Source organism: Cryptomeria japonica, chromosome 9 (genome assembly GCF_030272615.1).
Source record: "Cryptomeria japonica chromosome 9, Sugi_1.0, whole genome shotgun sequence".
Lineage (NCBI taxonomy): Eukaryota > Viridiplantae > Streptophyta > Pinopsida > Cupressales > Cupressaceae > Cryptomeria > Cryptomeria japonica.
The window spans coordinates 207,856,526-207,880,084 of NC_081413.1; the positions used below are offsets into that span (position 1 = coordinate 207,856,526).

The 23,559-nt window shown below is 37.8% G+C and overlaps 1 protein-coding gene across 3 annotated transcripts in view; it reads right to left on the minus strand.

Moving 5' to 3' along the window:
* Nucleotides 1-23,318, minus strand: part of LOC131044523 (DNA repair protein XRCC2 homolog) — a 120,150-nt gene extending 96,832 nt beyond the window's left edge. For 2 of the 3 annotated variants that reach the window (XR_009105686.2, XM_057977868.2), the window contains exons 1-2: nucleotides 22,754-23,318; nucleotides 18,078-18,225 (exon numbers count right to left, since the gene is read on the minus strand). Coding sequence is in view for 2 of the 3 variants with exons in the window: in XM_057977868.2 (XP_057833851.1) it covers nucleotides 18,078-18,225; nucleotides 22,754-22,957 (352 nt within the window). In the remaining variant the exon portion in view is untranslated. The remainder of the gene's footprint in view (nucleotides 1-18,077; nucleotides 18,226-22,753) is intronic. The other variant, XM_057977867.2, reaches the window with a different exon arrangement.
* Between the last annotated feature and the right edge of the window lie 241 nt (nucleotides 23,319-23,559).

Below are 23,559 nucleotides of genomic sequence, written 5' to 3' on the forward strand. Positions count from 1 at the left end.
GTTATGGTGGAATGTGTTGTTTCTTTACAAGTGTATGGTTTCTTGTTGGATCTTCATATTAGATGATGAATACTTAGATGAATGAAAGGAATTGTGTATGATTCAAGGTGAAATTCCTAATCCATACCACTAGCAGTTTGTTGATTGCAAATTCGCCTTGTGTGGTCAACTCGAATTCTTAATGAATTTAACTTCAATTGCTATTCACACTTTGATATGCATTGCCTTGATGGTGTCTTTGATGTTGATAGTGATTTGAACATCATGTTCCTACCCTAGAAGATCGTACTAAGCCTTGTACAGTTGTTCGTTGATGGCGAAGCGACGCTTGGTCGAATTTCACCTAGTCGTTTATCATCTCCTACATTCTTAGGATTATAATAGACCCCTCAAACCCTATGTCTTTTGCCATTTATTCTCCAAGCAAATAGTTAGAGTCTAAGTTCCAGCAATTCAAGCATTCAACAATTCAACACAAGTCCCCTTGTGATTCCAGCATTATCACATCAAACCATTGAGCTTATCCTCACGTCAAGACCTAACATACCAGAACCTTGGAGTTATCTCAAGTGATCCTTAAGCGAATCTTCAGCATTTGAGGACTTTGATCAAGAGAGGATAAGATACTTTTGGGTATTTTATTCTGTGTTTGCATGTGCCTAAAAAACACATCAACGGAATTGGTGCTAGAAGGAGGGCAAACATTGAATTGTATATCAAAGAAGTTCTATTCCAAGTGGAGAGTCATCAAGTGGAGAAGCTACCTCAAATCTTTCAGACTTGCATCCTCCTCTTCACGCTCAACAGAATTGAAGCAGAAGAAAGGCATGATTGTGGATACATGAATGAAGCAGTTGATGCTGGAGTTTATCGAGTCATAACTTGAAGTAGTCGCCAACAAAATTTACACAAGAAAAGAGGGTGATCGCCAAATTATCAGTTGGGTTTACAAAGGAAACAAGTACTTCATACAGTTGGAACCAGTCGAGCTTTCAAGCTAAATTTGAGATTTGTAAGATCTCTTTATTTCCAAAAAAAATTGTGAAAAAACCAAAAATTAAAAAAAAATCAAAAAATCAAAAAATTCAAAAAAAAAGAAAGATTTCTCGATGAAGCAACAACAGTTTCATGATGAACAACGAGTTGATATTCCTCAACTTTGGTGGAGGCTAAATGCACAACTATACCCACGCCACTTGTCCAAGTTTGCAAGGCTAGGACGGTGTAGAATCCATGAGACAAATGAACATGATGAGATGCATTGTTTGACATACCTATCAAGGATGGAATCCGCAGTGCAAGGAAAGATCTTCTTTTGGGACGTTCCCAAGCCAGAAACAAAAGAAGGCAATTTTAGTGTACCAGAGAGAAAGGATCCTCTTTCAAGCTTCTTATGGATGATTGAAAATCAGCTTGTTTTGAATGGTGAAATGCATTTAGAAAGCATATTGCTACCATTATGGTGTAGAATTCATAATGCACCCCATTCTGAATTTACTTGCTCATTGTGCAAAATGGCCATTAACCAAGTCAGCTATCAGTTTGGAATGCCAGCCTTATCTGAGGAAGAGTGTATTGCTAATAGATCTTGGAGTGCACACCTTGCAGCCGAATTTAGAAGAACATATGAACAAGGCATTGAAGTGGAGGAAGCCAGTTGCAAGCCAATGTCATAGGTCAACTTGATGATCAATATGTTACAATGAATGAGAGCGTCCCATACCTTACATCCAAAGAGGAGTACATGGGAATACAAGTTGAGAAAACAATTGAGAATGAACAAACTAGTGGGATGGTTGTAAATGATGATCAATGTCTCAATATGACAATTAAGGAGGACAATGATTCACATCCCTTTCAAGAAAGAGAATTCATTGATGAATTTTCATTCCTACTACAAAAGGAGATCTTTGAGAGTGAATTGCAGGAGATTTCAAGTAGCAGTCTTGAAGGAGAAGAAAACAATTATGTCGAGAGATTGAATGAAGAAATGCAAGTATGAAGAACAATTTGAAGAAGCATTAAAGGACATTATCACTACAATGCTATTTGAGGGAGTGCTGAAAGATCTCATGGAGAAAGTACAAATGGAATCACTGCCAAAAAAAATTCAAAACAAACAAGCTATTGTGAGTGATGTGACTCATTATTAACTCCGACCTCTTGAGACATTGCTTGAAGATGAAATACCACCAAAAATTGTATTTAATCAACTAGAGGAAATTTTTGAAGATCAATCACTCAAGGAAACTTTCATTTTCAAAGATATGCTTATGGATTTTCACAAGGATGCATGGTTTATGCAAGATGTCACTATGAAAGCAAAGAATGTTAAGCTATTCAAAGGGGCGCTAAGTTTATTTCAAGAAGAGCTTGCAAGTGAGGATCAACATATTGTGAATACTCGTGGAATGGTACATCACCAATGGCGACCCCCTAAAGCAATTGATGATCTCTCTTCTTATCATGCGAAGGTGGCAAGTACACAAAAGTCTCCACTCTAGCCCGAAACACGCCAGGTTGTCTCTTTCCTTAATCCTAGTTCTAAAAGCTATTTTGATTTTGATTATGGGGGTTATGAGAAAACAACTTGCATTTGGATAAATCACGGACCTAATGAGTTGCCTCAATTGCTTATCTTGCGCGAGGAGTTGATAGAATATGAAAACTGCCTTGTGAGAACCTACTTCTCTAAATTCAAAGACGAATTTGCAAAGCTTAGAACTATCACCTTTGCCATGATGTTGTTACACAATCTGAGAAATCATGTAAAGTCATGCACATACGTTGCCACTTCGAGTCGTGTCCGTTCTTGGAGTCTTGTATATAGCTTTAGAGTAGGTTTCTTTTCGCGTGCTTTAGCTTAAATGTTTTGTCAAACCTAGTAGTTGGTTTGCCTTGAGTCATTTGACTCATGATTTTGAGTGGATCAAGTAGTTAGTTGTTTGCTTTCTTAAGTTCGCTTTAGTTTTGGTTTGCCTTGGTTTAAACTTTAATTTGCTTCTGTGTGCTTTAGTTTGCTTTGCTTTAGAGTCAAACATTTTGCTTAGTTTAGGTGTCCTAAGTGGGAGCCTTTGTTTGTAAGAAAGGCGTTTGTGTTGTTTTCTCACGCACTGGCACATTTTGGATCTTATATTTGGTCCATTTCTTGGATATGTAATTATGAAATGCTTTTGAATCAGAGGTTATTCCTCTCTAGCTTTATCATTTGGTTAGGACTTGTACGTGATTTGGAAGAGAATCACTTTCTGTATCTTGATACCAACATCATTTGATTACTATACCTTTAAACATTAATAAACTCCGAGTCATTATGGCTTTCCAGGCGAAGCCGTGATTAGTGAAACATCCAAAGTCTTGCTTCAACGCCACTATAATCATCAAACCCAAGTAAGCTTCACTGCTTACGAGCCAAAGGAATTGACGGAATATGAAAAGAAAAGAAAGTAGTATCAAAAGAGAAAAATGAGAAGAAAAAGAAAAAAATCAAGAAAAGGGAAAAGTGAAATGAAATGGAATGTCAAGATTGGCTATGGGAACATGCAAGTAACTCCATCAGGGCTATGGACGCCCAACTAGCAATGGAGCAATATTCATGAGATTACAACGATAACCTCGTCGGGGCTATAGACGTCTGACTGGCAACGAGGCTCTATCTAGGATGCTTATGAAGTTTAGACAAACTACGTATCTAATCATGAGGGAACTTGGAAGTCATAATGTTCTTGTTGAGAAGAAATGAATACACTTGCACACACACAGGTAATCAAAGACAAAGCGACTTGATCCGGTTTGGATTCTTCTTCCACCTTGAGTATGTTTCCTAGTCTCTTGATAAGTTGGGTTGAATTTTCTCGAGATTCCAAGTGTGGATTGGGTCTTTATCTTTGAAATGTTCAGGACCATTTATTTGAGGTGGTGCTAGATGTTGTGACGTATTCACACATCACCCAATTGCAAATGGGGACCCCCACTTTTTCGCTTTCTAGGTTAGTTGTCTTAGCTTAGTTGTTGGTTGTTGTCGACTCCTTGCTATTAACCTTTTGTTTGTAGTTGCTTAGGAGCTGATTAAATCTCTTTCTTAAGGATGAAGTGTGGTTCAACGCTCCCTTTGCCCAACCAAGGCATAATCACTACCACTTCTCCCAACACTGTCAGTGGGTACCCAAACCCGATCACACCCATTTCCATTCCTCACCATTGCCATCACCATTTCACCATTCCATTTCCTTCCATTTCCACCTCTCTCTCCATCCCATAAGCCCTTCCATCATCTCTACTTTCCACTTCTTTCCACTTCCACCTCTCTATGCCTTCACCACACCCCTCACATCTCCCCTTCCATTTCCACCTCCCATTTCATTTCCATCTTTCCTCATTCATTCTCATCTCCTTTAGCTTCCATCTCCTTCCATTTCCTCTACCTCCCTACCTTCACCTATGCCTTCACCTACCTAACCCTCTTCCCATCCCAGCATACCCATCCCCTCACCTTCCCTACATTTCCACCTACCTCTACCTTCACCCGCATTCTGTAGACCTCCCTTTATTTCCTTACCCACTACCTCTCCCTTATCCTGCCCATCAACTATCTTATTCCCCTACCACCCTACCCCTTACCCTTTTTACTACCTCTTATACCCCCCATTCCACTTTACTCCCCATATATGCTAGCTCCTTATTTACCCCTTATACCTCCCAACTTCCCTTCCCTTCACCGTAGCACTCTTTCCACACATCCATACCTCTTATATCTCTCTCTCCTCTAACATCCCATTCCTCTTCTTTTCCCACGTAGCAGCTCCCCTTACGACCTCCCTCACATTTCTCTCATACCTGCTAGGCCCCACAAAACCTTAAATGGAGATTTAAAAGTTTGTTTTAAGGCATAACATTTCCTTTACCACCGTAGCCTTGCTTGAGTACCACTAATTACACAATGAATGCAAATCAAAGTTTTTAAGGAATTCCAAGGACCGACAGCACTTCCTTTGACTGTCCTAATAAGCATTGCAAGATGGCAAAATTCAATGACTTCCTTTGCTCCCATTTTTTAGCGATACCCTTTTAAGAGCATTTCCATTGCTCTAGAATTCAAGCGATCTCATTTTGTTTGATTTCCATTGCTCCCAAAAAAAGAGTGATGTCCCCTTGAGTGATTTCCTTTGCTCTCAAAAAAGAGCGATGTTCTTGAGGTTACTTCCTTTGCCTCTAAATTTTAGCGATGCATTTTCAAGGAGACTTCCTTTGCTCTACATTTTGAGAGATGACTCTTGATGAGATTTCTTTTGCTCTCTAATTTGAGCGATGCTCACTTGAATCACTTTCATTGCCTAGAAATCAAAGTGGAGTTACTTCCAAAGGCATTTATGGAAGATGTTATGATAAGCTTTCATGCATAGAAGTCAAGATAACTAAGGTATTAAGGATGAAATCAGAATAGAGGGCAAACTTGAGAGCATTTCCTTTGCAAGTGAGCTTAAGACGGCGTTTCCTTTGCTCTAGCATTTGACCGATGCTTTTAGAAAGCATTTCCATTACTTACAAATTTTAGCGACCCCCTTTTTCAAGAGCACTTCCTTTGCTCATAATTTTCAGCGATGGGTATCTAAGACTTCCTTTGCCCATGATTTTTAGCGATCTGCTTTGAGATCACTTCCTTTGCTCTTGATTTATAGTGATCTGCCTAGGGAGGACTTCTTTTGCTCACCATTTTGAGCGATGTGCATTTGACTCATTTCCATGGCTCCAAAATTTTAGCAATGCTTTTGAGAGGACTTCCATTGCCCTCAAAATTGAGCGATTTCGCCTATCTAAGAGATCAAGTGAATATATTTGGCACTAAAATGCAAGATTTAAAATTCAAAATGGAGATGTTTTAAATAATTGTCAAAGTCAGCCTTCTTGAGAGGGTAAATTTAATTTTATTTGAACATGATCAAGTAGGCCTTCATCCTAAAGGACATGTCTTTTGCCCTAAGACGCCTATATAAAGCAACTCCAAGGATTCATTTGAGCATCAATTCAAAGCATTTTCTCCTACAGCGAATCTAATCAGCAGACATCGAATTCAATTAGCATCATTCAGCGAATTTCATCAGCAAGGGGACAATTTCATCCAACATTAACAGCGAATCTCTCCTCTAATAAGTGAATTCAAGCACAGGGATTGCAGACTCGGTAATTAAGAGGAGCGAACTTCATCATAAAGATAGCAAATTCAGTCAACAAAAGGAGCGATCTCCCCTAGATACACCTATCAGACCTGCAACACGTGAAAAATCAGAGATTATATTAAGGTGTGTAAAAGCTATATGTCATGAGTATTTGATACCATACTTGTTTTGTTTTGCAGATATGAAAGGAGGATGATGCTAATTGCAAAGCAGCACCTTGAAGGAATAGGAGAAAGGAGACTGCAAGATCTACACCATCATGCAACTTCAAGGAAAAAACTTCATCAGCAAGCATAGGGGTATCAAGGAAGGCGATTACACAGGAAGGAACTCAAGGTATTCAAGAACTCTCACCACATCATAATGACATGAGGAAGGCAAAACCCCAAAGTATAAGGGAGAGATTATACAATCATCTCAAGGCAGGATAAGCAAACAAGGATGGATGAATGACACTTCCCATCATCACACCAAGCATCGAGCAAGCTTGTAATGTTGAGTATCAAAAATTCCAAGTCTACAAGCGAATTGAGATAGCATCCCAGTCATCACTCCACCAATCAAGAAGTTCTACATCATAATGTCCCGATTCAATGCACCGGGCTTATCCACAAAGGCACAAACTCTAATTTACCTACCCCCACTATCTATTGGACAAATGCTCAAGAAATGGCATGTGTCTGAGCATTGTAATTATTTCATTGGCCAAAATAGAGTTTGTTGTAACAAACCCTAATTAGGGTTTCATTGTAAGATCTTGGCCAGAGATCTCAAATCGATCTAGGCCTTTGAATTGTAATGAGCTATCTATAAAAGGCTCAAGCTTCTCATTTGTAAAGGTTAATAGCTAATAGTTGATAGTTGGTAGCTCAAGAATAGTTTAGTAGCAGATAGCAACTAGAGTAGAATAGGAGAAGGTAGAAATTGTTACCAAAATTGTAAATAGACTTCATGTTCATTGAAGTTATGGTGGAATGTGTTGTTTCTTTACAAGTGCATGGTTTCTTGTTGGATCTTCATATTAGATGATGAATACTTAGATGAATGAAAGGAATTCTGTATGATTTATTGTGAAATTCCTAATCCATACCACTAGCGGTTTGTTGATTGCAAATTCGCCTTGTGTAGTCAACTGGAATTCTTAATGAGTTTAACTTCAATTGCTATTCACACTTTGATATGCATTGCCTTAATGGTGTCTTTGATGTTGATAGTGATTTGAACATCATGTGCCTACCCTAGAAGATTATACTAAGCCTTGTACAGTTGTTCGTTGAAGGCAAAGCGAAGCGAAGTCGAATTTCACCTAGTCGTTTATCATCTCCTACATTCTTAGGATTATAATAGACCCCTCAAACCCTATGTCTTTTGCCATTTATTCTCCAAGCAAATAGTTAGAGTCTAAGTTCCAGCAATTCAAGCATTCAACAATTCAACACAAGTCCCCTTGTGATTCCAGCATTATCACATCAAACCATTGAGCTTATCCTCACGTCAAGACCTAACATACCAGAACCTTGGAGTTATCTCAAGTGATCCTTAAGCGAATCTTCAGCATTTGAGGACTTTGATCAAGAGAGGATAAGATACTTTTGGGTATTTTATTCTGTGTTTGCATGTGCCTAAAAAACACATCAACGGAATTGGTGCTAGAAGGAGGGCAAACATTGAATTGTATATCAAAGAAGTTCTATTCCAAGTGGAGAGTCATCAAGTGGAGAAGCTACCTCAAATCTTTCAGACTTGCATCCTCCTCTTCACGCTCAACAGAATTGAAGCAGAAGAAAGGCATGATTGTGGATACATGAATGAAGCAGTTGATGCTGGAGTTTATCGAGTCATAACTTGAAGTAGTCGCCAACAAAATTTACACAAGAAAAGAGGGTGATCGCCAAATTATCAGTTGGGTTTACAAAGGAAACAAGTACTTCATACAGTTGGAACCAGTCGAGCTTTCAAGCTAAATTTGAGATTTGTAAGATCTCTTTATTTCCAAAAAAAATTGTGAAAAAACCAAAAATTAAAAAAAAATCAAAAAATCAAAAAATTCAAAAAAAAAGAAAGATTTCTCGATGAAGCAACAACAGTTTCATGATGAACAACGAGTTGATATTCCTCAACTTTGGTGGAGGCTAAATGCACAACTATACCCACGCCACTTGTCCAAGTTTGCAAGGCTAGGACGGTGTAGAATCCATGAGACAAATGAACATGATGAGATGCATTGTTTGACATACCTATCAAGGATGGAATCCGCAGTGCAAGGAAAGATCTTCTTTTGGGACGTTCCCAAGCCAGAAACAAAAGAAGGCAATTTTAGTGTACCAGAGAGAAAGGATCCTCTTTCAAGCTTCTTATGGATGATTGAAAATCAGCTTGTTTTGAATGGTGAAATGCATTTAGAAAGCATATTGCTACCATTATGGTGTAGAATTCATAATGCACCCCATTCTGAATTTACTTGCTCATTGTGCAAAATGGCCATTAACCAAGTCAGCTATCAGTTTGGAATGCCAGCCTTATCTGAGGAAGAGTGTATTGCTAATAGATCTTGGAGTGCACACCTTGCAGCCGAATTTAGAAGAACATATGAACAAGGCATTGAAGTGGAGGAAGCCAGTTGCAAGCCAATGTCATAGGTCAACTTGATGATCAATATGTTACAATGAATGAGAGCGTCCCATACCTTACATCCAAAGAGGAGTACATGGGAATACAAGTTGAGAAAACAATTGAGAATGAACAAACTAGTGGGATGGTTGTAAATGATGATCAATGTCTCAATATGACAATTAAGGAGGACAATGATTCACATCCCTTTCAAGAAAGAGAATTCATTGATGAATTTTCATTCCTACTACAAAAGGAGATCTTTGAGAGTGAATTGCAGGAGATTTCAAGTAGCAGTCTTGAAGGAGAAGAAAACAATTATGTCGAGAGATTGAATGAAGAAATGCAAGTATGAAGAACAATTTGAAGAAGCATTAAAGGACATTATCACTACAATGCTATTTGAGGGAGTGCTGAAAGATCTCATGGAGAAAGTACAAATGGAATCACTGCCAAAAAAAATTCAAAACAAACAAGCTATTGTGAGTGATGTGACTCATTATTAACTCCGACCTCTTGAGACATTGCTTGAAGATGAAATACCACCAAAAATTGTATTTAATCAACTAGAGGAAATTTTTGAAGATCAATCACTCAAGGAAACTTTCATTTTCAAAGATATGCTTATGGATTTTCACAAGGATGCATGGTTTATGCAAGATGTCACTATGAAAGCAAAGAATGTTAAGCTATTCAAAGGGGCGCTAAGTTTATTTCAAGAAGAGCTTGCAAGTGAGGATCAACATATTGTGAATACTCGTGGAATGGTACATCACCAATGGCGACCCCCTAAAGCAATTGATGATCTCTCTTCTTATCATGCGAAGGTGGCAAGTACACAAAAGTCTCCACTCTAGCCCGAAACACGCCAGGTTGTCTCTTTCCTTAATCCTAGTTCTAAAAGCTATTTTGATTTTGATTATGGGGGTTATGAGAAAACAACTTGCATTTGGATAAATCACGGACCTAATGAGTTGCCTCAATTGCTTATCTTGCGCGAGGAGTTGATAGAATATGAAAACTGCCTTGTGAGAACCTACTTCTCTAAATTCAAAGACGAATTTGCAAAGCTTAGAACTATCACCTTTGCCATGATGTTGTTACACAATCTGAGAAATCATGTAAAGTCATGCACATACGTTGCCACTTCGAGTCGTGTCCGTTCTTGGAGTCTTGTATATAGCTTTAGAGTAGGTTTCTTTTCGCGTGCTTTAGCTTAAATGTTTTGTCAAACCTAGTAGTTGGTTTGCCTTGAGTCATTTGACTCATGATTTTGAGTGGATCAAGTAGTTAGTTGTTTGCTTTCTTAAGTTCGCTTTAGTTTTGGTTTGCCTTGGTTTAAACTTTAATTTGCTTCTGTGTGCTTTAGTTTGCTTTGCTTTAGAGTCAAACATTTTGCTTAGTTTAGGTGTCCTAAGTGGGAGCCTTTGTTTGTAAGAAAGGCGTTTGTGTTGTTTTCTCACGCACTGGCACATTTTGGATCTTATATTTGGTCCATTTCTTGGATATGTAATTATGAAATGCTTTTGAATCAGAGGTTATTCCTCTCTAGCTTTATCATTTGGTTAGGACTTGTACGTGATTTGGAAGAGAATCACTTTCTGTATCTTGATACCAACATCATTTGATTACTATACCTTTAAACATTAATAAACTCCGAGTCATTATGGCTTTCCAGGCGAAGCCGTGATTAGTGAAACATCCAAAGTCTTGCTTCAACGCCACTATAATCATCAAACCCAAGTAAGCTTCACTGCTTACGAGCCAAAGGAATTGACGGAATATGAAAAGAAAAGAAAGTAGTATCAAAAGAGAAAAATGAGAAGAAAAAGAAAAAAATCAAGAAAAGGGAAAAGTGAAATGAAATGGAATGTCAAGATTGGCTATGGGAACATGCAAGTAACTCCATCAGGGCTATGGACGCCCAACTAGCAATGGAGCAATATTCATGAGATTACAACGATAACCTCGTCGGGGCTATAGACGTCTGACTGGCAACGAGGCTCTATCTAGGATGCTTATGAAGTTTAGACAAACTACGTATCTAATCATGAGGGAACTTGGAAGTCATAATGTTCTTGTTGAGAAGAAATGAATACACTTGCACACACACAGGTAATCAAAGACAAAGCGACTTGATCCGGTTTGGATTCTTCTTCCACCTTGAGTATGTTTCCTAGTCTCTTGATAAGTTGGGTTGAATTTTCTCGAGATTCCAAGTGTGGATTGGGTCTTTATCTTTGAAATGTTCAGGACCATTTATTTGAGGTGGTGCTAGATGTTGTGACGTATTCACACATCACCCAATTGCAAATGGGGACCCCCACTTTTTCGCTTTCTAGGTTAGTTGTCTTAGCTTAGTTGTTGGTTGTTGTCGACTCCTTGCTATTAACCTTTTGTTTGTAGTTGCTTAGGAGCTGATTAAATCTCTTTCTTAAGGATGAAGTGTGGTTCAACGCTCCCTTTGCCCAACCAAGGCATAATCACTACCACTTCTCCCAACACTGTCAGTGGGTACCCAAACCCGATCACACCCATTTCCATTCCTCACCATTGCCATCACCATTTCACCATTCCATTTCCTTCCATTTCCACCTCTCTCTCCATCCCATAAGCCCTTCCATCATCTCTACTTTCCACTTCTTTCCACTTCCACCTCTCTATGCCTTCACCACACCCCTCACATCTCCCCTTCCATTTCCACCTCCCATTTCATTTCCATCTTTCCTCATTCATTCTCATCTCCTTTAGCTTCCATCTCCTTCCATTTCCTCTACCTCCCTACCTTCACCTATGCCTTCACCTACCTAACCCTCTTCCCATCCCAGCATACCCATCCCCTCACCTTCCCTACATTTCCACCTACCTCTACCTTCACCCGCATTCTGTAGACCTCCCTTTATTTCCTTACCCACTACCTCTCCCTTATCCTGCCCATCAACTATCTTATTCCCCTACCACCCTACCCCTTACCCTTTTTACTACCTCTTATACCCCCCATTCCACTTTACTCCCCATATATGCTAGCTCCTTATTTACCCCTTATACCTCCCAACTTCCCTTCCCTTCACCGTAGCACTCTTTCCACACATCCATACCTCTTATATCTCTCTCTCCTCTAACATCCCATTCCTCTTCTTTTCCCACGTAGCAGCTCCCCTTACGACCTCCCTCACATTTCTCTCATACCTGCTAGGCCCCACAAAACCTTAAATGGAGATTTAAAAGTTTGTTTTAAGGCATAACATTTCCTTTACCACCGTAGCCTTGCTTGAGTACCACTAATTACACAATGAATGCAAATCAAAGTTTTTAAGGAATTCCAAGGACCGACAGCACTTCCTTTGACTGTCCTAATAAGCATTGCAAGATGGCAAAATTCAATGACTTCCTTTGCTCCCATTTTTTAGCGATACCCTTTTAAGAGCATTTCCATTGCTCTAGAATTCAAGCGATCTCATTTTGTTTGATTTCCATTGCTCCCAAAAAAAGAGTGATGTCCCCTTGAGTGATTTCCTTTGCTCTCAAAAAAGAGCGATGTTCTTGAGGTTACTTCCTTTGCCTCTAAATTTTAGCGATGCATTTTCAAGGAGACTTCCTTTGCTCTACATTTTGAGAGATGACTCTTGATGAGATTTCTTTTGCTCTCTAATTTGAGCGATGCTCACTTGAATCACTTTCATTGCCTAGAAATCAAAGTGGAGTTACTTCCAAAGGCATTTATGGAAGATGTTATGATAAGCTTTCATGCATAGAAGTCAAGATAACTAAGGTATTAAGGATGAAATCAGAATAGAGGGCAAACTTGAGAGCATTTCCTTTGCAAGTGAGCTTAAGACGGCGTTTCCTTTGCTCTAGCATTTGACCGATGCTTTTAGAAAGCATTTCCATTACTTACAAATTTTAGCGACCCCCTTTTTCAAGAGCACTTCCTTTGCTCATAATTTTCAGCGATGGGTATCTAAGACTTCCTTTGCCCATGATTTTTAGCGATCTGCTTTGAGATCACTTCCTTTGCTCTTGATTTATAGTGATCTGCCTAGGGAGGACTTCTTTTGCTCACCATTTTGAGCGATGTGCATTTGACTCATTTCCATGGCTCCAAAATTTTAGCAATGCTTTTGAGAGGACTTCCATTGCCCTCAAAATTGAGCGATTTCGCCTATCTAAGAGATCAAGTGAATATATTTGGCACTAAAATGCAAGATTTAAAATTCAAAATGGAGATGTTTTAAATAATTGTCAAAGTCAGCCTTCTTGAGAGGGTAAATTTAATTTTATTTGAACATGATCAAGTAGGCCTTCATCCTAAAGGACATGTCTTTTGCCCTAAGACGCCTATATAAAGCAACTCCAAGGATTCATTTGAGCATCAATTCAAAGCATTTTCTCCTACAGCGAATCTAATCAGCAGACATCGAATTCAATTAGCATCATTCAGCGAATTTCATCAGCAAGGGGACAATTTCATCCAACATTAACAGCGAATCTCTCCTCTAATAAGTGAATTCAAGCACAGGGATTGCAGACTCGGTAATTAAGAGGAGCGAACTTCATCATAAAGATAGCAAATTCAGTCAACAAAAGGAGCGATCTCCCCTAGATACACCTATCAGACCTGCAACACGTGAAAAATCAGAGATTATATTAAGGTGTGTAAAAGCTATATGTCATGAGTATTTGATACCATACTTGTTTTGTTTTGCAGATATGAAAGGAGGATGATGCTAATTGCAAAGCAGCACCTTGAAGGAATAGGAGAAAGGAGACTGCAAGATCTACACCATCATGCAACTTCAAGGAAAAAACTTCATCAGCAAGCATAGGGGTATCAAGGAAGGCGATTACACAGGAAGGAACTCAAGGTATTCAAGAACTCTCACCACATCATAATGACATGAGGAAGGCAAAACCCCAAAGTATAAGGGAGAGATTATACAATCATCTCAAGGCAGGATAAGCAAACAAGGATGGATGAATGACACTTCCCATCATCACACCAAGCATCGAGCAAGCTTGTAATGTTGAGTATCAAAAATTCCAAGTCTACAAGCGAATTGAGATAGCATCCCAGTCATCACTCCACCAATCAAGAAGTTCTACATCATAATGTCCCGATTCAATGCACCGGGCTTATCCACAAAGGCACAAACTCTAATTTACCTACCCCCACTATCTATTGGACAAATGCTCAAGAAATGGCATGTGTCTGAGCATTGTAATTATTTCATTGGCCAAAATAGAGTTTGTTGTAACAAACCCTAATTAGGGTTTCATTGTAAGATCTTGGCCAGAGATCTCAAATCGATCTAGGCCTTTGAATTGTAATGAGCTATCTATAAAAGGCTCAAGCTTCTCATTTGTAAAGGTTAATAGCTAATAGTTGATAGTTGGTAGCTCAAGAATAGTTTAGTAGCAGATAGCAACTAGAGTAGAATAGGAGAAGGTAGAAATTGTTACCAAAATTGTAAATAGACTTCATGTTCATTGAAGTTATGGTGGAATGTGTTGTTTCTTTACAAGTGCATGGTTTCTTGTTGGATCTTCATATTAGATGATGAATACTTAGATGAATGAAAGGAATTCTGTATGATTTATTGTGAAATTCCTAATCCATACCACTAGCGGTTTGTTGATTGCAAATTCGCCTTGTGTAGTCAACTGGAATTCTTAATGAGTTTAACTTCAATTGCTATTCACACTTTGATATGCATTGCCTTAATGGTGTCTTTGATGTTGATAGTGATTTGAACATCATGTGCCTACCCTAGAAGATTATACTAAGCCTTGTACAGTTGTTCGTTGAAGGCAAAGCGAAGCGAAGTCGAATTTCATCTAATCGTTCATTATCTTCTACATTCTTAGGATTATAATAGACCCCTCAAACCCTATGTCTTTTGCCATTTATTCTCCAAGCAAATAGTTAGAATCTAAGTTCCAGCAATTCAAGCATTCAACAATTCAACGTAAGTCCCCTTGTGATTCCAGCATTATCACATCAAACCATTGAGCTTATCCACACGTCAAGACCTGACATACCAGAACCTTGGAGTTATCTCAAGTGATCCTTGAGCGAATCTTCAGCATTTGAGAGACTTTGATCAAGAGAGGATAAGATACTTTTGGGTATTTTGTTTTGTGTTTGCATGTGCCTAAAAAACACATCAACAAGGTTATCATAATTTTTTATTATTATTTAAGTGAACCTGAGGAGGTCAAGGCTTCCGAATCTTTTAACAAATATTACAAGAAAAGGATGCTTGTATCAATTGAAGATTTGCCACCAAGATATGACCATAATTCCGAAGTTCATAACAACGGTGATATAACTTCTCTTCCTCAAGATATGGCAGCCTTTGGTCAAGAAGAGAATAACGATTTGCATTTTAAATTTGAGGGTACACATGGTGCAAACATGGGTTATGATAATGTGAATAATACAGCCCATCATAAATCAGATTTTGTGCATTTTGGGACAGCTGATATAGAGCAATCCCAGAGGATGAATGAAGGATGGTTGGCAAGAGCCAGGCAAGCGAAGTTGATAGCTCATCAAGCCAATCTTCAACTTCAGCACATTCATGATACTCATCACCATATTGGTAAGGAGGAACAAGAGCTATCTAATTCTGATTTTTCAGCTGATATTGGTTATTTTCTACATGGTGGTGATGGAATTGACAATGAGGCTCATAGTGGACCAGCCACTAATGAGTTATCCTTGATTGGCACAAAAGGTGCTCCTGATGCACCTATGATTTTGTCACCTCTTTCATATGATAGGGCAGTGCTGTACTTATTGATTGGTGCTTAGTTTTCTTAGATTTGATAGTGGGCTATGAAGATCAGCATCTAAGGGACTTCATTTGGTGCATGGCTGAACAAAATATTTACTTAGCATCTTCCAAAGAAGGCATACTAACTTGTGGAGGAATTGGACAAGTTGCAGCCACTGATCAAAGGTTTTGGACATGCTTCCATCACACTTCCCTTGTTGGAGATTGGTTCATTGATGGGTTCATATCAGTATTGATGGTTGGTGGTACTTGTGGCTTAAATTGGAGTGAAGCTCTCAGCCGGTTAGATGATGTACAACATAACAGCAGCAACATAATGAGTATTGACGTGATGGATGGATATGACAGTACAATGATTTGGGATCCTAGTATCGACACGTGTAGGGCATTCCTTTAGTAGATCCGTGATGAGTTACTTCACTTCGGGTATACAAATGTTTATATTAGAGTAGCACAGCGGTTGGGTGAAGCAACGTTTCTCATATCAATATGGGATCCAAGAATTGGCTTTCAGCATGCAAGTGTTGATTGCTTGAGGGCAAGCAATCTTCGGGAAGGGAGGATTGTAATCTCCCCTTCCTAGGTGACAGACAGTTGAGCAGGGATTGGACTATCATCTGGTTCCCATAGGCCAATGGAGTGAAAAGGGAACCCATTCAGGAGTCATGGAGCCTTGCAGGGGGCTTTGTGAGCTGATTCAGAAATTCATACGACAATTCCTAGTTTTTAGGATGGATCCCTTTTTTTTAGAGAATGACTGAAAGTTGGTTTCAGGGTGTCTAGGAACCATTCTAGATCATTTGAGACCATCTCCTAAATTTTAGAGAGGGGTCCTATTTTTTAGGGAGGACTACCAGTTGACTGGTTGACCACCCAGAGGGCCACGGAGCAGATCTGGTTCGCTTTTGAGCATTGCCAAATGTTTGGAGACAGTTTCCTACTTTCTAGGAGGATTCCTACTTGTTAGGGGGATCACTACCAGTTAGTCTGCAGCACTCAAAGTTCATCCATGGACAAGTGGCTTCAGTCAGAATTCGATTTGGGGTCCAGATGAGCAACTTTTGAATTATTTGGGAAATATTTAATATTTCCTAAGTTGGATTAAATAAATAATAATAAAGTGAAATAATATAATCACTTTATATTAATAAAGTGGCCCTTTGGCATATTTTCCTAGAAGTTACAACTTAATAATATGGCCACTTTTAATGAGGAATTAGACCCTCAATGGGTCAAACCACTTAGGGGAAGTTATTTTTTAATAAAAAGAAACATTTTAACATGTTTTATGATGCCAAAAGTACAACCCTAACTCCAAATTCGAATTAGGGTTTGAGGAATGTTTAACAGAAGCATTCGGCATTCATTTTGCCATTCTTGATTGCTTTTTTAATCAACTCTTGTGGAAGGAAGTCTGCAAATTCAGATCTGCAGGTATTCACAAGGAATTGGGATAGAAAACTCCCATTTCTTCACTGATTGGATGTAGGCCTAGCCAGATTTGGTCATTTTTCAGCATTGTGGTGCTTATAGAAGATTAATTTCAGGTCATTTGAGGACCAGATTGAGGAATATTCATCTTTAACAGCAAGGAGGGTTTGTGGAGATCATTTTTTGGTCATTTGGAGGTCATAATCTGCAGCCGCAACATTCTTATTGCAGCCGTACAGCAGGCCGCACCCCTGGGAGAGATCCTTTGCACCAAAGAAAATTAATTACAGGATTATAGCAATTGGATTGTCACAAATTTCATTGTCAGCAATAAATAATTGCAGATCACAAAGATTTTCAGGTGGAATTAATGCCTAAGAGGGTTAATTGAGCAATTTATTGGGGAAAGTGTCAGAATTTGGAACCCTTGCCTAGAGACTTTGTGGGTTATACAGCATATATGCATAAATTGTTTTTGGTAATTCTTTTTAGGTCAAATAAAACTCATTGGTGTTGTTAGTTCATCTTGGAAGCTCCTATATCATCATTTCTTGCATTCCAATCAAATAAAGAAGCTCAACCAGGCAAGCTCTGGACACCTGGTATGCTATTTGAGCCTTGTGTGGAATAAATTAGTTATTATTTGTCTTTCTTGTTTCCTGCAATAAAGAAATCAGAAGCCTGAATTAAATTTTCAGTATTAGATTAGTTGTATCTTGCATATTTATTTCAGTGTGCAACATTCAAAAGTCAATAACACCCAAGCAAACCTCAGAACTCTTCAAAACCCAAAACATCTACACGTTGGTCAAAGAATTTTATTTAAACAAATATGTCAATTTGTGGCAATCAGTTGTTGGTATCTTTCAGTGGTATCAAAGCCAAAATCCTGCCAGCATGTGGGATGTTGAGATTGTTTACAAAATGGAGATGTCAGAGATGATTATAGCACCCTTTAATACTTAATAATCTTACATATTCACTCCATTTCACATACAGAACATAAAAAGTAAATTAAAATAATGTACAATACTAAAAATCAATCATTGGAAAATAAACTCACCACAAGTTCCATCAATTCGGTATCGCAAACAATGACCAAGGCGCATTACATCAAATCGACAATCTAAGTCAAACACCATCACCACACCCTCAGAGCCTCCATAACTCACCCCCTTCCACTCCTTTGGCAGAATACAATTAACAGCAGCCTGTTTTATTTAAAACATAGCAATCATAGGACTAATCACAAGAAAAACAAATTTACCCAAAAATGTGTAGAAAAAGTGATCAAGTAATGATAAAACATAAGTATCCTAGTTATGCATTCGTTTTAAAGTAAATAACATCGTGCATGTCAAAAGTCAAGAGAGTCTCAAAATATACAAGTTAATGCCCAGTACTTCTTCAATGACCTTGAATTCTGCATTTTGATTTCTAATTGGAGTGGAAATCAAAGATTCATTGGGAACAATTAAGTGCCCACATTCATTTAAAATTATACTTGGAAGACAGTTCTAGATTAAGTTGTCATCTACAGTGTACTTAACTATCAACCGATGTCATTAGTCTGCAATCTACTTTGCCAGTTGAATGCATTTCTTATGTTGAACATGAATACAATATTTTCAAGGACTTGATGAAACAGAACTGTCTTGCACTAAATAGGTGGCTCAACTATCTATCCCCTTTCAGCAATCAATAAGTGTGCTGCTAATCCAACAAGTGGTCACGTGCCATCTACTACATATAACCTAGCATCCTAACATGAAAGTATTTATGATGTAGTTTTATCCCCTAGCATCATCCCCAGTCATCACATTTATCTCATCTGAAGAAGATAGCAAAAGTTGAAGACACGAGACCTGAGCATCCTAGATCAAACCAAACACCTATAACACAGCAAATTGTGTTCCTACATTAGAATGCTCATTATTTTCTAAAAAGTGTGTTCTTTACTTCTCACCATTTTCCTGTATTATGCATACACTTTACAAATACTTTACAAACATTTTCATTTTCAAGAGGCTTTTCATTGCTTTGTGATGAGCACACACGTATACTGAGAGGAGGGGTGAATCAGTATAAGACAATCTTTTACTTATTTGAAAACTTAATGACCGTGAGAACATCAAACACACAAGATCCACACAATTAAGAACACAATATTTACATGGAAACCCTTTCAGGAAAAAACCACAGAGAAGGATTGCTTGGATCTACTATCCAAATCCAGCCACCACAAAATAAAATCCTCTTACAAATCTTCGTAGGCACCAACCCACTAGAGACACCAATTCCCGCTACTAAGCACCAACTTAGCAAGAGACACCAATCTCTTCTATTAGGAGGTGCCAACCTCCAAATGAACAAAACTTTCATCTTCTTGATTATTGCTTCTTTAAAGCATGATAATCATGTGAATCCCCTTCATAAAATCTACTTATAAATCTGTTATAAATCTCCTTGAAAGTCTGCTATAAATCTGAAAGATATTTCTTTATTTTCTTGCTTTCTAGCTTCCATTGTAGCTTCTATTTATACCCTCCTTATGCCTCTTCACCCAAGGGAAGGAATCCTTCCAAGGAGGTCAGCCACATCTTAGAATAAATCAATTTATTTTAGTTTAATGTCTTCCCAGATTGGGCAACCACACCAATAGGGTCGGCCAATGTCAAAAATCCCTCAAAGAATATTAAATTTAATTAGTGTTTGGGCACCACATTTGAATGGGGGCGGTGAGCCCAAAAGGTCAAGTTTTAACTTTAAAAAACAATAAACAGCAGCTAATATTATCCTCATTTCTGTTCTATATTCCTTAGTATATCGATTCTCCTTCAATAGCAACAACATGATGGCAGCGATACTCCTTTGACATCAATAACAACAATATTTCCAACACTTAGCATTTCTTTCCATTGACATATCATAAAGTATGGATGGGACTCAACTAGAGGTATCATGTCACATTATCATCATGTAGGTGCCTTTAGCATACCTTAGGTTCCTTTATTGTTTTATTCCTGTGCCTATTGAAATCACCCTCAAGACCAACATTTACACTTTGCATGCTTACTATATACATTGGTCAACACATTGCCTTGCATATAGTAAGCTCTCTTTTATTACTTATTGTCATACATACTGTCATTCTTATTTCCTTGCACATTGTTTTTCATTTACCATATTGCATGCATTATCATCCATAAATATATTGCCTATTTGCAACCTTCCTTGATTCCTTTGAGTGTATAACAAGAGAAGCCTTCCATCTTTTCTTGTTTAGAGGTCAATCTAGTAGAGTCCGTATCTTAGTGGAAGCATTTTGGTGAAACTGACATGAAGCAAAACCCACCTTTTGGTTGCATAATCTTCACATATTCTATTTTTTTCCCACCTTCCTTTTATTTATGTCTACTTTATCATGGACAAGTGAGAGATATATAAATCCTAAAAACTAATATCAATGGCAAACATCATCTAGAATTATAAGCTGATGTCAAATATGATGGACATCTATCCACTTCACCTAGCAACTAAGGAATATTAGAACTCCCTGAAGCTAGAGAATTGAACAAGTTCGTCAACATAATCACAAGTTGGGATACTTCACAACAACACCCCCTCATTTCCACAACTTTATTCCCTTTATAAACTCCAAACTAAAAGATCCTAAAAACATACAACAGCCCCCTATCACTTCAAACATGCAAATGCAATACTTGTCCTACATGTCATTAACATAAACTTTGCCACAAAAGAAAATCCACACAGTCAAAATACGAATTTTACTCACTCCTAAGAAAAACCTATCAATATTTACACTTTAAATTCAAGACATCTTTGCAGGGTAATATTCCAACATTGATCCTAAAATTATAGTGCATAAATCATGACTTATCCTATTTTTGCCCCAATATACCCAAAAAAAAGACTTAACTCCCCAAATAATTTTCTGAGCTATTCTACAAAGAAATCAAAAAACTCTTGAATATTTTCTTCACAAAAACCATTATTCAAAATGGGTTTCCAAATTGTTCTCATATGAAAAAGTTACCACAATCACATGTATATGCACAAACTTTAGCAATGCCAAATATTGAATGTCCAAAAGACAATTTCCCAATACCCTTTATTGATGTCAAAAGATATTCAACACATGATATGGCCACTGATAGCAAAAGATATTTAACACATGATATGACCAAAATGATATTCGTTTATTCCCAAGCGTAATGTTTGTACATCAACAATATCCCCCTGTTCCCGATACAACAACAATATAAATAGTAGACTACCAACCGTCAGCAACCGACACAACTCATGAGAACTAATTACACTACCATTATTAGGAAAACATAAACAAAGTACTATTTATTAGAAGCAGAATATTTGCCGTCTACAGCCTGTGCCAACATAAACTCCACTAGGGCCCTTACAAGCCACACAAGCACCACAAAGCACATTGACATAGTCTCCTTACAACCGAGTTAATAATGCACTCAATGGCTGAACGTAGTAGCAATGTGGGATTTTGAGTCGAAAGTGAATGCTTCAAACATGAGCCCACCTCAAAACTCAGACTGGTGAAAATTCTCAATGAAAGGGGATGCAACATTGTCTCCTCTATACCATGTTCGTGAAACCACCTCCCAGGAACAACAATGTGCAAGCACAAACCTTCACAATGAGAGAAGCAACAAAGACTATTTCACCAATGAGTGATAATGAATTGAGATGGAAAAACATGTACAAACACCCTGTATAAATAGCGAAGGTGTGACGACATGTAACTATCGGTTACAATTATTAAATGGGTTATGTAATTATTAAATACTATTCAACTAATATCTAATAAATTATCATTTCAGCTACCTAAGTGAAACTTAAGTATATGTAAATGAGATAACAATAGTGTATAGTCTATGTCAACTATAAAGCCATGAGTGATATGAACAAATAGAGACCGCAATAGTAGCCAGCCACTTATCGAGATTCATCCCTATTTCTTATTTCAACATATATCGGATTACATTTTAGAAGGAATCAATTTCAATCTGGAAACGCATATTGGCTCCAGGAGCATACCAAAGGAGTGGCGTAGGCATACTTCTAGACAGCGGCAAGGCTGTGGAACTTCTCTTACTGATTGTAAATTTAACAGTGCATATTCTCTATACAAGCTACAGGATATCATAAACCGAAGGAGACAAACAGAACTCTCTTGGAATGCGTAGTGGGCTGATTTGGAAGACTCTTAATTGATTAAGCAGTCAGTTGTACATTCATTACCAGGTAACTTCCTACTCATCACAGGAAAAGTTGTCGCTTCTCCTTGAGGTCAGGACTTGAATATTTATTCTGTATTTTATATCAGCAAATTGTACTCCTTTGTATTTAGATAGATAGTTGCAAACTGTTTATCAAAATGTGTCACTACTATGAACTTTGAGATGCAATAGTAATTGATTTATGTCCAAAACCTTAAAACAATTCCCATGGTAAATCTACTCAGGAATTCCAATTCAAAGGTAATATGCAAACTGTTTGATGAAATGTCAGCATGAGACAGATTAGAATTTTATTAGAGTTAATGGAGAATTGGTTGGAACCTACATCTGGATCTTACACTATCCAACGAATTGCTTTTAGAGGATGCCAAATATGTAGGATTGATTCAATTTTTGTGAAATTTGACTGTAGGAGGATATGAAGCGAAAAACTACAGTGAAAAAGAACCTGTATAAGCAGCTCCGACTTAGCAGAGGAAGAAGGTCCTACGATTTCTACCACATTCCCTGCTCGTAATGGTACTCTCATCAAGGGTGGAATCTGTCTTGTGAGTGCTACGCATGATTGCCGGTTTACCAACACTCTTGCAAGCATTGTCTTTGCATTTTCATCGCCATTAATCCATTCGCTTACCCCGCCAAAATCTTCCATATTCCTCAAATTACACGCCGATATCAGAGCAGGTATTGTTGTGTTAAATGAGAAAGTTGCAGCGTAGATAATCTTGTTGCCAGTTTAAGGATGAAATGGGGTCGTCAAAAAAAAATTCCATTTGACACTGAAAAAGAGAAATGCGGGGGAGATTTTGAATACTGTGAAAGTGAATTATGGCTACGAGATGTACAGGGAGGGAATTTAAATTTAAGACTAAGAAATTCAGGTAGAAAATTGAGAGCGGATTCTCAACTCTTTCGATTCTGTCTTAGAGGGTTTTTAAGAGTTTTATCGTATGAAATTTAGCGCGCATTGATTCCATCCACTTCTGTCATCGGAACGTTATAATCGTAGGTTTAGATGCATTCGGTGATAATTGCATGACTTGCATTTTTATTCGTCCTACACATATTTAACTATCTTATATATTTAATTTAATAATATATACAAAATATATCAAGAGATATTATTTTCAAAACGGCTATTAGATCTTAACATGAAAAATATTAAAAATAAGCATATTAAGAAAGATATCTCTCAACATATTTTATATATTATTAAATTAAATATATAAGCTAATAGCAGTCGACATACAAAAT